The following is a 16,697-nucleotide window of genomic DNA, read 5'->3' as shown; positions in this document are numbered from 1 at the left end:
GTGGTTCGGTAACTGAGACAAAGTCTCTTAATCACCCAAAATTTCAGTGTTCGAGCCAATTCCTAAACACTCAATGCATGTCTTATCCACACCGGAACGGTCAACTGACATGACTAACGAATTTAATTCCCTTATGTAATACGAGACTTGGGAATTAAGTAGTCATATTTAGGCCTAACAACTAAGTCAAGTCAAGAGACCCAATCAAATTCAAACTCGACTTGAGCTCAATCAAGACTTTTTCTGAAAGCTCGTAAACGTTTCAAGCTTGGCTCGACTCAAATAGATTCAGTAACATATACTTTGTTCTGGCAGCTGAATGACACAAAATCATAACATATTTATAACTTTATAAAGTTCAAATTGGAATGAAAATTTTTAGTCATTACATAAAGCAAGTAGTGAAAAATAAAAGAATGATAAAATAATTCCAAGATCACTATAACATAGATAAATATATCTCGAAAATTTTCAGAAATAACACAAGTTAAAATTTTTGTATCAACAAGCCTGCAATTACACTCCAACAACACATAAAAGTTAACATAAATCAAATCATATCAATAAACCACTAATGACTATCATCATCATCACCACCCATCCACAGCCGCCACCGGTGACCCTAATAGTTGTCGCCGGAGAAATATCTTGTGGCCTGAAAATGTCATCCAACATTACATATGGCATAAACACTGTTCACAAAATAAATAGATAAGCTATAAGTAAGTATGCATACTTTTGCAATTTACTGAGTGCCCCGCAGAAAAGAGCGTTATCGGGCATTGGCAACTCGGTTTTGTTATTTTTCTCAGGATTAACAATTCTGATATAAGTTTCTTGACCGAGATACCAGGAGTCGAGATTTTCGGTTCTCAAGTTCCACACTCCTACATTATCTAGTGATATCAATACTGCGGTCCATGCTCCAGGATAAACCTATATTCAAAAGCAATAACTAAATTAACAAAGCATACTTTATACTACAAGAGCAAACATCAAGGAAATGCATTGTGTAACACTTCAATTTTCAACTAAAATGATTACAATTTGCACATTTTGGTAGAAATGGTAAATATAGTGTATCAAATGGTAAAGAAAAACATGTTACACATATCGGTTTTGGTTTCTGTTTTTTCGGTTTTTGGTTTGGTTCGGTTTCGGTTTTGCCATTTGGGCTTGAAATTTTTTAGCCGGTTAAAAGTCTGGCAAAAAATAATGAATTTGGGCCTATATCTTTTTGTTAGTTAATAACAAATTGATTATTATAAATTGGGTAAATATATTTAGGTTACATATTGATTAAATTCTTGTAAACTGCTTATAATTCAATATTAAAAATAAAAATCCAAAAATTCGGTTCGGTTTTTTCGGTTTCAATTACATGCAAAACCGAAACTGAACTGAAAGTTTTAGTTTTACAAAAACATAAAACCAAACCTTCAGATTTTGAATGATATTAACGAAGTACCTGTGTGGTGGTACGGGCAATACCGTCCCATTTATTATAAGTTCCTCTGCTATCATTCGTCCACTCGCCATAACCCATTCTAATAACAAATTATTATAAAGTCAGTTTCAACAAGTAACAAAACAAAACATCATAAACTGATAATAAAATAAAAGTATCATACCCGACTACAAAAAAGGCGTATCCGTCAATATGATAACTATGCATCTTGGTCTCATTGTTTTGTAATATAACTTCCATAAATCCTCTATAAGTTCCATTAATAACAGATGTTTCCATCTTAGGTGGGCCTGTTAGGGGCTCGGTAGGAAAATCAAGCTTATATACTCCTTTAACTTTTTTCTCATCCGCAAGCCGAATTGGTGTTGTGGGATTTACAAATGAAATCCCGCTAAGGGTGGCCCTTCTTTTCCCGTTAATAGTTACTGGGGGCGTGTTTCTTAATATGTACACTTCTGTTACATTTATAGAACCATATCTAAACGAACCCTGTGGGTTTGGGCGGGCTCCACTCGCCGAAACGTTCCACCTGCATTAGGTAAAGAGAATGACATGGTTAAAGAGTGGTTTGACATGCTTGTATATCCACATTTGATTATGTGCTATTGGGATGCCATGTCAGCTTATGAAAACACAACTGCCATGCCAAGTCAGCAAAAGTAAACAGTAATAATACAAACAAGCTTGAGCCTCGAAATAAGCTTGTTTAACAAACGAGCCCGAGCAAGAGCTTCACTTATCGAGCTCAAGCTGGCTCGTGCGGCTAAACGAGCCTATTATTTGTATATTTTATGTTTTATATGTATTCATATAATTGTTATTATATATAAAACTATTATTAAAAAATATATCATCATCATCGTACTCAGTATATCCCACCAATAGCAAAGCTATATATTATTGTTATATAAAAACTATAATGAGAAATATGAAGGGGTATGCACCCGTCTTAACATCGAGCGGGGCGGGTCAACCCACAAGATATAGACAAGAGGCTTGAAATCAGGATGTCATGAAGACACAAAGCCAAAACCTATGCGCAAGTGCATGAAACACCTGCGCGTGGCGCATATCACATATGCACACAACACACACATTTAGCGTGAGAATAAAGAGAAGACCCTGCGCATCCCCGGGATAGGCGCATAAAGGCCGCGCGTAAGCGACACACAACAAATGAGACAATAGTCTAATCCAAATCAGGATAAGGACAACCATGATTGTACTCATCAGACAACCTTCCAGAAGGTATCTTTTAAGGAATAAAGAATGTGCTGATGTTGACAGCTGCCAATGAAGGGTGGACAACTCAGCAAAGCCCATGTGCCACCACGTGATGGCACATGGGTCAGGTAAAATACCTTGGTCAGAGAATAATCAATGAAAAAGCACCAGGTGTCCTAAGTACACGTGGCGCGAAGCAATAGGAGGAGGCCAAAAAGGCCCTAATTGGGTCTGAGCCCAATCATTGGAAACCCTAATACTATAAATACCACACCACCTCAACAGTTGGAGTGAGAAGAAAATACATTCTAAGTCCTTTACTCATTTTCACATCCTTAACTTCTCCTACAATATCTGATTCTCACACCGGAGGGTTACCCCAAAGAGGACCCCTCTGTCCCTTTCTGAGGGGTAAGCTCACGGTGCTGTTCGTTTTGTAGGTGGAAGAACTCGTATCTCGGAAAACCATCGGTGATATAGCACACTCGTACCCGAAGAACGTTGATCGTATACAAGTAAGTCGATACACGCTTCTTCAAAATATAATATAGAAAAAGTTAGATATGTGTATAAATTATATAATATATAATAAACAAGCGGAGCCAAAGCTTGAGCTTGAAAACTACTCACGACTTAAGCTCGAGCTTTAGAAGTAGATAATATATTATGATAAAAACAGCTAGATGATATATATTTGTGTATATATTAAAATTATAATGACAAATATATACAATAAGGAGTTATATATGTATGTAAGTTAATTAATAAATAATAAACAAGCGGAGCCCGGACTGAGCTTGAAAGTTAATCACAAGCTTAGCTGATTAAGCATTAGAAATACAGCTCAAGCTCGTATAAGTTAACAGATCAGAGCTCGAGCTCTCATAACGAGCCGACCTCCAGCTTAAACGAGCTTAGGCTTGGCTCGTTTACACCCCTACATGTATCACCGGTCACATATGTTGATGTGGTATCCAAATCGCATAAACATGATCACGTGTCAAGGTCAGCTATTTTACACTACGCACATCCACATCATCATTTTTATACTATAGCGATGCCACATCAGCAGTAACCGAATAACACACACTACAACTCAACTTTAGAAAATGCTTCACAACAACGAGGCAAAACCGAAATCTATACATTTTCCCAATAATTATTATGTTTATAATTAATAGTAAACAAGCTTACCTGATAGATCTAGCTTGGTTCATTGAAAACGTGTTATCATACTGGTCTTGAGGAGGATCAGGAAGCGGGCCCGAAGCTTTCCCTTTAGAATTAGAGTAATGCAGGATCCCGACACCAGTAATTCTTCGCCAGGTAGATTCATTTACAAATCTAGCACTAGCAACAATATAGTAATCGCTACTTGCATTTTGATCCATAGTAACCAAAAATGAATATGTTTGTCCAACATGTATATCTAAACTAGTATAGTTTTGTTGCACAGTATACGACCCCTCGGTTTCAGCCAAAAGTAAGTTATGGTTTTGAATCCTGAAGTTCAAACTCGTCGACACACCAACGTTACTTACACGAATCCTGTAAGTTTTACCTGCCAAAGTCAACACCTTTGACTTTATTACAACTGTGTATAACAACAAATAACAAGTTAACAGAATTGTTTACATAAACTTTGAAGGTCTAACCTGGTTCAACATTAATAGTTTCATGATCAATGCCATCGGGAACGAGGGTATCGTTATATCTATAAGGTCCTTTTCCATTAATAAGAACACCATCAGGCATTCCTAATGTTTTACCATCATCAAGGGTCTTTCTTAAAGCCTAAAAACCGCAAAAGTTAAGACATATTATTAACCAAACATAAAAACAAACTTAATTGAGGCATTTCATTAAAACACTTACAGTGTGGTTTCTAATGTACCAGTCACCAATCAAGACAGTAATATCCCCAGCTGGGTTATCAAACGGGGTCGGAATAACAGACCTCGGGTTAATAATGAAGCCACCAAACCCTCCCGCCGCGCGCTGAAATTTAAGCGAGGGGAAGTAAAAGTAGCTCCCAATTTGGTCCTTAACTTGAAAGTTATAAGTCCAGTTCCACTTTGGCGGAATCGGACAATTAGTGCCAAGAACACCGTCTTGCCACGTGTCCCTCTTTTGCTGTATACCAGCCCTGTTTCCATTCAGATTTGTGATAATGTGTTAGGATCAAATACAAAAACGGGCCTAGGCGACGACTATTCGACGAGTGATTAGAATCGTGAACTGAAACCAGTAAAACCAAACTGAAATTAACCGAATTAACAGAAAATCAGTTGTCGGTTTTTTATTGTACCCTCAGATAGTTAACCGAACCAAAACATTCATATTTTTATATATTTCTAGCTAGTTTTATACCTCCATTCATTTATCTCTAAGCAAAAATTTTAGCCCAAACTTGATTTTGGTTATTAACTGAAATTAACTGAACCGACAAACTAATCGACTAACTGAAAACCAACCGAACTGTGCACGCCTTATTACTCAAATCAGTTTTTGAATTAGAGTAATTATTGTTATTATTATTATTATTAATCTACTTCATTTTTTAAAGTGTAATTAATGAACAATAATAACTATTTAACCGGTTAATTATATTTATACCGGATCTAAGGGTGTGATAATAAACAGGATCTTACCAAGTAATGAGGACATCTTCATCTAATTTGTTCCTCACATTGACAACAACATTGTTGTTAGTAGTTGAATTGATAGTAGGTCCTGGAAACTTGCCATTAATGGCAATGACCTAACAATTTAAAACAATACAATGCACATTAGTAATACTTACAAACATACAAATTCAACTGACTTAGATCTAAAGGTAATATAATATAATATAATATACCTGTTGGGGTACACCAAGAGGTGAAGCAGTAATGTAAGTAAGTTCAAATTTGTAAGAAACAGTGGGATCTTCAGCCAAAGTGAAGGTCACAAACAAGCAGGAAATGTAGATAAAAAAGAGAAAACTACAAGCAGAAGAAGGAGCCATGAATTGAAAAAACTTTAATGTTGGAGAGAATATGGAAGGAATCAAGGATAGAAAGAAAGAAGAACTTTTACATTATCAGTATAGAGAAAGAGAAGAAGTGTTAATGTTTGGGGAAACAGGTTGGTTCTTATTTTTCTGTTATTAGAGTGGATGGTGGGGTCAAGTGGTGAGAAAGTTAGAGGAGATGGGGTGGATGATGAAGTGGTATTGGCTGGCATCTATGATATATCCTCATATGAACATGCATGAAAACATGAGAATGAGAGATAAGGGTAGGTGGTGGTGGTGGTGGTGGTGGTGGTGGTGGTGGAAACATGAAATGGTTGTTATTCAAAAGTTGGGTCATATGTTTATGATTAAGCTTCTCTTCTCTAGTTAGAGGTGATTTGTTTTGTTGTATGTTTATTGTATAATCTATTGTTTATATTGTGTCAGGTTCAGGTGTCTATGATGTGATTTTATTTTAAGTTAAATAGTTAGTAACGGTTTTTAAAGACTTAAAGCGGTTGTTTCGATTTCACAAAGTCGTTAGAACAGTTTGTTTCGATTTAGTATTATGGTCTAGGCTTATTGGACTTTACAATAAAAATGCATATCATGTATTCGCAAAGGCTTATCGGTAAATAATATTTTTGTATTGTAAAAGGTTTAAAACATAATCTTTATAGTTTAAAGTATTATTTATCATCAAGTGATACTGTGATAATACCAACAAAAATCATTTGTAATAGGGTTTGTTAATCTCGACATTGACGACATGAGTGAAGGCTAAGGCGGAAGAGATACGGTTGTTTAGGGTCAATGTGAGTGTAAACAAAGATTGGGGGTGAGGTCCGTGGGAGGTTTTTAGGTATGTGGTTTTAGCCATAAAACTTCTACACGAGGATTTCATGTTAGAACCATTACAAATGGGCTATTGAAGCTAAAACTAAAATACTTTTTACTAAATTATGTGATTAGACTGATCAAGGACCACATGTGGGATGCGCTCGAAAAAATATTGTGATTATTGATTAAGGACTGGTTTAAAAATCAGTTTTATATAATACATCTTATCTGAAATCAAACATTACCACTAAAAGATTATTTTTGAAAATAGTTTTTTAGAAATATTATTGTTACAATGGAATCTCTCTCAATCAGTATATTTTTTTAAGACGGCATCTATTAATATCACCCTTAGCAAGAAGCTAAACTATAAAAAAAACACACAAGAAGCTAGACGGAAACAAAACAATCATAGTACCCAAAACAGCAATCAAAACCATCAAAAACAACAAACTACTAAGTATCAAACGCACATCACTTATCCCAAATAAAGTTCTTTTGATCGGTTATTATCTAAACCGTAATCTAAATGAAACAACTAAGTTTAAACTCATACACCTTATTTAAAAATAAATATTGCTGCCAAAAGATTATTTAGAAATAGAAGTATTAGAAATATCTAACTCGGGTTGTTTGAATCCGGTTTCTTTCAGTCGGTTATAATATAAATCATAAACTAAATATAAATAAAATGGATCTACCGAAATCTATATTGAGAAAGGATCTTTCATTTAATGCTCATACTTTTAAAAAAAACTAGATCCTTGCGTAATTAGACCGTCATTAAGCTCGGAACTTTTCGGTTATACCGATTTGGTCAACTTGTGTTACAAAAGGTTATTATATTATAATTATTATAATGATTAAGCCTTTTCTTTTGAAAAAACACAAAATCAATCCATGAAAGTTAAGTGAAAAATATACACCAAATTGCACCCGAATACAGTATAACCATTTTTACTCTTAAGTACTCGTAAACGAAAAGAAACACACCTCCTAGTCCAGCTCACCTGTTTTTCTCATATTTTTCCTCATAAGGCCGAGATACATTCATGGATACTACCCATGCATCGGTTAATCCTACACTAGCACCTCATTTTTACTCTTAAGTACCCACAAACTGCACAATCACTAACATTACATGCCCACATGTGTAATAAATAATTATTATTAATTCAATTTAGTTCTCAAACCTTTGTCATGGAATTAATTTTGTGGCAAACTTTTGCCATGAAATGAAGCTATGCTCACAATCACTAATAGCACATGCTCACATGCACCTTACCCACATGAGATGACGGCGGTGTTAACATGTGATTTGAAAGTCATGCACCCTACCTATATGGGTGTCACGGCCTCTCTAAGAGTGAAAGTCATCTCATCTCTAAGAGTGAAAGTCATCTCATCTATGTCTTCTTTGATTTTATTAATTGACACCTTTGAGCCATTAAAAATAGTTTCGTTTCTCGTCTTAGATAACTTAGTGAGTATGATAGATTGGATTGCTTTTGTTTACCTGATCCTTAATTCCATTAGGTATCGTAATATAATTATCAACCAATTATTTTCAACTCATTTTTTGTTTATTTTTTTAAATTGATCATGCGTATTAAATTTAGAAGCAACGACATTATATGATAATAATTGATATATCAATTTTGTTTATTCAATATTATAAACTTGTTACCAAGGCTATATGTAATGGGCCACAATTTGGGCGATTTTGGACGCGAAGGGGCCCGAACACAGCCCCTGGTGTGATTTTTGGGCAAAAAGGGGCGGGGGCGAGTTCTTCTCGTCGCCTGGAAGAAGGGGGTGGTGGGGCCAGCATGTATGGATATGTGTGTGTTATATATACATATATATGTATAGGGTATGGTTAATGTAAAAAACAATATTTTTGTGAGAAGAATAAGAATAGATCTAGGCCCTTAGATCTATGATCTAGTGGTTGAGATTGGTAGTTTCTAAATAATTGTATTGTTTCATATTTACATTGTATAGTGTCATATTTAGGTGGTTTGTTTTATTTTAAAGCTCTTCTCACACTTCTCACAAAACATTTGTTTTTTATTTGAACTCTTTTCTGTATGTATATATTGTTATATATATATAGAGATATATATATAAAATATATATATTATATTACTATTTGTAACACCTACACCGTTACATCCCAAAAACAAATTCTCACCCCTTACTAACTGGGCACCACATGACGCAAAACGCCCTAATTTGTTGCTCCTCCACTACGGATAGCCTGAAAGAATATAAATGTTATAAACTGTTAAATATAAGAATAATAAATGTCCATATGGCCATATTGATAGAGCCACATGACTTGCCAGCTCATTTGGGACACAACCAAATCTATTTATTTATTTACTTTTATTTAATTATTAATTTATAGATTTATAATTGTTTATATTATATTTTCTGGCCTTGATTGACGCTTACGTTCCCGGCTAACGGCTCCGTTGCATAAGTCAAAGTCAAAGCCGGACGTTTAGACGCATGGCACTGTTATATTGTACAGCTGGTCTACCATAAGCTTCCATGGTCATTTGTATACGTGGTTTACTAATTTTTAATACCCTTTGAAGGGCTATAACTTTATTAAAAAAAAGTGATTATACTGATGTTTTATAAGGTAACTAGTTTGAGACCCGTGTAATACACAGTTGTCATATATTGTTAATACAATTACAAATTACACTAAAATTACAAGGATTACAAAAAAAAATTACACAATTATTTTATAAATTACAAGGATCTATCGGGTAAAACGTGTCGTATTCAAGTTCACTTGTCTGCTCGATTTTCGGGTTCGAATAGACTAACACAGCCTGTTTATGGAATCTACCCATTATAAAAAAAAACATAAAAAAAAGCAACAGTTGTTACCTCCCACAACCAACAAAGCCACAAAGAAGGCATATCCGAACATTTAAGTTGGATAATTTAACCTTTGTTATTGTCTTATTGATACCAAAAGCTGGATATGTATGCAAATGTTATTGATAGTTTAACTTTTAAGTTTAATGTATACCAATAAGGAGAGCAATAGGATATCAAATGAAGTCAATCATTCATATATGAGTATAATAATAACAATAGATGATTCGGAGTGAATGAATCAAATATTGAAAGAAAAAGGATAAAATATAGGGTTAGAAAAAGAGACAGAGATACAAACAATGCCGGTGGCACTGACAGTGGAGACTGAAAACTTTTGATCCGTTATGTAATCCTTCGTTAACAGATCTAACACAAAACATAACAGATGCAACAAATTAATTAATCAGGTCAAACAAACAACAAACAAACAAACAAACAAATTAGGGCGAATTGAATATGAATATAATAGTGAATCGAAATGAATTGAAATAACCTTTGGCTTTCTTGCCGATATCGGAGAAGAGTCCCGGTCCGGTATTCATATTTGGCGTTGAAGGAGAGTTTCCGATGGATGGATGTGTGGAAACCGGAAAGAGGTCGTGGAGTGGCGGTGCGGGCAGTGGTGGTAGTGGCGGCCGTGGAGGGACAATAATAGTATTCAATAGTCGATATCTATAGAGATCTTCCTTTCCATCATTCAAGGCTTGACTGATGGTTATTTGCTTAGGGCGGTTCATGAGATTTCGGTGCCGGCAGCGACCATGGAGAGGGGGATGGATGATGGAGTTGGTAGAGTTTTGTGATTTAGGGTTTAGTAAAGAATAAAAGATAAGATCTGAATAACATTAAACAGGGCGGGTAATGACCCATAGGATTCATATTTTAAAAATGGGTTAAAAAGTCTAAGGATTGATGAGAGCTTGACAAGTGACACTTAGTGGTAGTCTTTTATTAGATGAGTAAGATAATGTATAGTAATTAACTTTCCTTTGTTATATGTTTAGTTCAATAATTTGTTCAAACATTGCTGTGAATTGTTTTAAACTTTTTTTTAAGTTGGTGAGAATATATATTTACGCTCCTTAACTTTACGCATGTATCACATCAACTATTGTATTCACTATATCTTAACCTAAGGAAATTGTTTAACTCCATTTATCACTCTTTATTTATTATTTAATGTAAAATTGATTCTAAAATATTTTTTGTGCGTGTAGAAGATTTTCAAGCTTGTTAACAATCTTAACTCACCTTGCATTTAACGCCTCTTAACCTACGAAGGGCGTGGTATGTCACTCGTTAACCCTTGCCAACTCAGTTTTATTGCATTGGGCGTTAAGGTATACCGCTGTGCCTAATTAACCACACTCTCTGTCATTAATTAACTTTTATCTCATATTTACAACATTTTCTTTTTTTAACGACCAATAAAGTCCACCCACCTAGCTCTATATACATTCATTGACAAGATGCCACCCAAACTTATAGTCCGAATGCCCACTGTGGTAAAGCCACATTAATTGTTAACCTTCGTTGAAGAAAGTTACCGGAGTATAGCTAGAACACTGCTCCTTTTCGTTATTTACAACCTTTTCATATTGGACATCGCATGTATCTAATATAATTTTTGTGTAACCCTCTGATTCTATAACAAGCATACATGCAAATTTATATCAAAAAATGATGACATTGGGGTGTGCAATTAGTTCAAGACAGTAATAAACATCTCCTAATACATAATATAATTTGTGCAAATCAAGAAAAAAGTATGGACATATGTGTGACAGAGAAAATACAAGAGCATGTACATGCGTAGATGAAAAAGAAATATACAACGTACTGTCGGTAACAGAAAAAAGAAAAAGAAAAAAGGTGCATATGTACGTGTATGTATATAATATAATCTTAAAATTATACGCTTTCTTGTTCGGTCAAATATTGCAACTTGTAAAATCAAATCATTTTTCAAACACGACCCTTAAATCAGGATAGTTGATTGATTGTATATCATATGTTTCTTCATATTTGACGCCCTAAGTTTTATGATTTCGAGTGTTCATTTGCATAGGCTATATATTTATGCTTATCATTTGCATAAGTTGATTGATTGTATATCATTTGCATAAGTTTTTGTATTGATTAGTCGACATGAGCCTCCACTAATGAAGAACCATAAATTTAAAATAAGGATCATTTAAAACGAAAACAAAGAGGAAAATGATAGACAATAAATATACATAAGATCACATAGTGTCACAGTGAATGCTAGAAAACAACAATATGGTTTAAGTGGTTATCAATCTACACATACATAATTGAAGAGGTAGGTCTCAGCAAAGCCCAGTTGGACCCGCAACTCACCTTAAAGAGGTACGTCTGCGCAAAGACCAACTGGATCCGCAGGACCCACCATGCTCAGAGATGAAGACCTTACACGCAGTAAGCCAGCTGTTCCCGCAGGAAAGCCTCCCTTGGTACAGTACCCTGCCTGTTCCCGCAGCTATGGGTACAAACCAAGAAGGAAGGCTACCCGCACTAACAGTAAAGCTACACGCATAAGGCACTAACTCTTATACTTCAGCAATGTCACCTGAAGAAGGAATGAGCACGGCGGGAATATTCCCGCCCAAAAGAGCCAATCCGTACGCTTTCAGAAGATCTTTTGTACTATACCTACCAAGGTATGGACAAATAGACAAGATCTGGTAAAAGCGACCCATGAACCAATCACAGGGTGACAGCTCACCGACAATAGTACGAGGAGCAGCACGCTCCAGTACAAATGTCACTATCAGCCGCTGCCTACCCACCAACTCCTATCGTGGCACGAACATAGCCCGTAGTTGGTGGAAAAGGAATATTATACAACTGGCCGTACCTGCTTGGAAACCTACCTTCGGCTATAAATACCCCAACACCTTGGAACGGTATGGGGATCTGATATCATCTTATCTTCTCTAGCTATTTCTCTCAATATACACTTATATTTAGAGCAATCTTGTCTGATTCTCACGCCGAAGGGTGGTCACAAGGAGGAACCCCCCCCCCCCTTCTCAGTGACGAGCTCACGGTGTCTGTTTTGCAGATCGAGAAGAACAACCATCTTTGCCGGACCTAACCCTCGTGGGAAACATCTACTTAACCCTAAGATTATCCTTAGTCTGCCGGGGTCATTTAGTGTTTCTTCGATAATTAAATAAAATCCAAGTATGTCACAAAAGATCCAACTTTATTCTATAGAACAAATGAATAAGTTGCTTTAGTGTAAACAAGTATGAACATATATAATATAACCTTTAAATTGCAAAACAATATGTTGTGAACTCAAATCATTTTATGTGCGTGTATTTCAAAGTTACATCATTATTTCCAAATCCATAATTATTGCAACACATTGAAAACTAAGGGTAGGCAGAATACCGAATTAACCGAATCGAAACCAGATAGTCGAAAAAATCAAACTGAAGCATTAACAGACAGTTAATTTTTAGTATATCAACCCAAAATAGTTACCCTACCACCCTCTCAGAAAGAGTTTATTTCATGTTTTGCGAGGCCTTGATATAAAGAATAAGATCAAACTTGGAACTTATAATATTCCATCAATGCATGTCCGACCTTGATGCCTTTTAAATTAATTGAACGAAACATAAATGACATCGTAATATAAGCAAACAATTAGGAAAGAGAAAATATGACATTCACGTTAGAGTCCTTATTGTTGAACTTGGAAGTGGGTATCTAAACGAACACACAAACGAATCTAACTACTCACGGTAAATCCACCAACTCATGGTTTCTTGCTCAAAGAGCTTTTCTGTTTTATTAACCTACTCAAGAAAAGAAAACAAGAAACAAAGCAAATAAGGGGCAATTTCATAAAATATTAACCAGGTTTTAAAAGTGTTCCAATCAGGTCACTCAACTTTAAAAAGTGTTTCAATTAGGTCACTCAACTTTCATATTTTGTTAAATTAAAGATTCTAACATGTTTTTTTAACGTTTTTATTTTTTGTTTCACATAGGAAATCTTTTTATCTTTTTTTTATGTTGACGTTGAGTGGCGACGTGAATTTTATTTTTTATTTTTGAATTTTAATATAATTAACGTTTTTTAATTTTTTTTTAAAATATAACTACATATATTGCAAATTCAGACCCCAACATCTTATCCTCCATTTATTCTTAACAAATAAAAAAATCGGCGAGACTCGATTTGAAGATTTAGTGACCCGATTTGAGAAAAATATGCATGAGTGACCTAATTAAAACACTTTTGAAAGTTGGTTACTATTCTATGAGATATTTCCAGAAAATAAATACTAATAGGGTTATATATACCTATACAAGTAGTAAACCTACTCTAATTCAAATACGCATTGGACATTTTAGAGGGGTTAATAATGCTTACTTGGCGGCCATATAATTGTTAAATACCACTACACCACCTTCTATTATATTATTAAAATATCACTATTAGTTCGAATATATAATTTTTATTTAAAACGACTACTTTATTGTATTTAGACTACATCACTTTTAAAATTTGGAGAGTCTTGTTGCTTCATTCTCGCGGACTATGTAATTAGTCGAGACATTTAATTATTTACATTTTTCTTCCATTTCTGACAATATATGAAACTAAATTGATATATATATACATATATCAAATTGACATATAAATTAATTACACATGAATTAATTTGTTGTATTTGTAACTTGGTGGACCAGACACGTACGTTGTAATTGATAACGTGTTGGACATTAATGCAACGTTGTGTTTGGTGTCACTTTCTATGTTTACCACAGAACATGAGCATGAAATTTGTTTGTAGTAACTAGTGATGGCGACTTAATATTATTCAAAACTATAGTTTTCAAATGGGAAGATGATTAAATTAAATTAAGAAAAATGTCACAACCAGACAAATATAATTATGTAACATCCTTACAAATTAATGCTTCAGATTTTGATATTGTAACCTTTATGCTAGAACAAGAGACAAAACTGTCCATCACGTCATTTTATTGTTTTTTAGATATCTAGAGTGTATGTTTTTGCTAACTTTCAACATTAATATATAATTTTAGACTGATATGTTTTAAACTTCTTATGAGTGGAGGTGGCTATGTTGTGTTGTATGTATTACATCTTTAGATGTTGATGTATAATGTTTTATTACATGATTAATATGAGTTTTTAATTATGTATATTTATGAACCAAGAATGTAATATTATCATCTTGACTTTATTATGGGTGTCAACGGCATCCGATATATTCAAAAGTTTAACCAGAACACAAGTTAAGATGTTCTTGGGTATAAAACATCAGCCCAACATTTGAAACAGGGTAAAATGTAAAAGACCTTTTTAACTCATTTATCTAAGCATGTTAAATGACTTGACATATAGTTTCAAGTTGTTAATGTGTTAATTAGGTTGGTGAGGAGTAAGAAATGAGTTATACAAGTTAAAGCAGGTTAATAAGTGGACATGTTCAATTAAGAATGTTAACTAATCGAACTATTTAATCAAAAAAAGGTTAAAACACAATTTTTTTACTTTTAGTGTCGTGAATCCGAAGTAATATCTTGATATTTGCGACCTTGTTTTAGGTGCAATGAGAAACAATAAATACTACATCAGTTATTAAATAAGAAAAGCATTAAGTAGTTCTTGAAATTGCCTTAAAAATACAAGTGGCTCGACCAGATTGCAGAGAGAACCTGCCTTTCAGCCTTTCCTTGTAGACAAGTATTGATAAACAAAATAGATATAAAAACAATATTAGGATACAACTTTTTATTAAAACTAAAATTTAAGATACACAGAATCATATAAAATGTGTTTATAAGTTAGAAGCTGCTACAAATCTACAACATATATCTAGCTATGTGTTTATTACATGACAGAAGATTAACTATCCACTAAAAAACATAACTGTCCAAACTAACTTTAAAACAAATAAAATAAAAGTTTAAGTTGTTTGTATGAAGTGAAGCCCAAACTATTTTCACTATAGAGTTAGAGACTAGAGACGGGAAATAAATCAACTTAGAGTTGGGCTCAACTAATTAGGCCCAAGACAACTTAGGCCGTTAGGCTTGCTGTCAACACGTAATGAACCCGGATCTAGAAGTGTAAAAAAAACCGGTTTCACCCAAACCGGTTCATGAATCGTCCCAAACCTCCGGTTTTGGTACCGTTTCCACTTTTGAGCAACCAAACTGGTTTTAAAACCTGACCGGTTTGAGGAAAATCAGTTTTAAAGTGGTTAAAACCGTTTCTAAGTTGGACCGACCTGGACCAGGTCGACATCTCTTGCTCATAAACCGGTTTCTAAACCAAACCGGTTTGGGTCAAACCGGTTCGGTTTGAAAAAACCGGGTTTGTACACCTCTGCCCGGATCCACATCTGAAGTTACCCATGATCATTTCGGATTTGGTCAACAAAGTCAAAGCCAAGGTTTACCCAAATCAGTTTGAATCCAAACTGGTTTTTAGAAGAAATAGGCTGAACTGGTAGAAAATGGATAGAACTGGATTAAAATTGGATTGTGAAACGATAAAAACAACCATATTTATAATTCATTGGTCTTTGAGAAGATGTTCCATGTTTTGGGTCATGGGCAAGTTAACATATAGACAACTACAGGGTCCTTGTTTTATAAGCTCTACTTGTTTACAACTTGTGGTTTGAAAGATCGTCATAATATAATGTACCAAAATAATAATAATTCTTTAAAACAACATTTTTTTCAAGCAACATTGTAGCCAACTCCATCTTGCTCATACATATCACAACATACAAGCACCGCACCTTACTAGAAGCATATGTTGCACTCTTTCTATCCATACCATACTACATTTTGCTGAAAGTTATTCGCATTTTTTTTTTGGTATTTATGATGTATAGGACTAAGATATAAGAAATTTGGCTAAGTATTCATGTTTTAGATAATCATAAACTTTTATTGCCCTCTTCTTCGTTGCTTCTCTTGATCGAATGATCGGTGTATGTTACCCTCACCATACTACGCCCACCTTCATCTCTCTCTCACCTTCCACCTCAGCTCGGTGGTCATTTATTTAGAAACCCAAGTGCAGGCCTATGAATAATGTAATGGACCATATTGATATTACATCTATGTAATAATGCTGACAGAAAATTTGAATTTAACTAGTCTTGTTATCTATTTACTCATCTAACAGGATTCTTCAATGATTTATCCTATTAATGCATGCATAAATGCATTTCACTCATCCATCAC

General features: G+C 34.5%; 1 protein-coding gene across 1 annotated transcript; it reads right to left on the bottom strand.

The window, feature by feature from the left end:
• Nucleotides 1-430: 430 nt before the first annotated feature.
• LOC143632402 (monocopper oxidase-like protein SKU5) lies at nt 431-5,699 on the bottom strand. The gene is made up of 9 exons (XM_077100937.1): nt 5,553-5,699; nt 5,344-5,453; nt 4,568-4,838; nt 4,348-4,486; nt 3,887-4,253; nt 1,632-1,997; nt 1,469-1,547; nt 737-936; nt 431-655 (listed from the first exon to the last, which is right to left on the bottom strand). The coding sequence occupies exons 1-9, from the start codon at nt 5,697-5,699 to the stop codon at nt 556-558; spliced, it is 1,779 nt and encodes a 592-aa protein (XP_076957052.1). The 3' UTR covers nt 431-555.
• Nucleotides 5,700-16,697: the final 10,998 nt, after the last annotated feature.

The sequence above is a fragment of the Bidens hawaiensis genome, unplaced genomic scaffold (assembly GCF_021521415.1).
Source record: "Bidens hawaiensis isolate Kalapana, Puna unplaced genomic scaffold, B.hawaiensis_p1.1 tig00006388_1, whole genome shotgun sequence".
Lineage (NCBI taxonomy): Eukaryota > Viridiplantae > Streptophyta > Magnoliopsida > Asterales > Asteraceae > Bidens > Bidens hawaiensis.
This window is presented reverse-complemented; position numbering and strand designations above follow the sequence as displayed.

Coding starts and splice junctions, on each gene's coding strand:
- LOC143632402 (XM_077100937.1), bottom strand. CDS start 5,699: ATGGCTCCTTCTTCTGCTTGTAGTTTTCTCTTTTTTATCTACATTTCC. Junction 5,454..5,552: donor CTCTTGGTGTACCCCAACAG/GTATATTATATT, acceptor TTAAATTGTTAG/GTCATTGCCATTAATGGCAA. Junction 937..1,468: donor TTGCCCGTACCACCACACAG/GTACTTCGTTAA, acceptor TTTTGAATATAG/GTTTATCCTGGAGCATGGAC.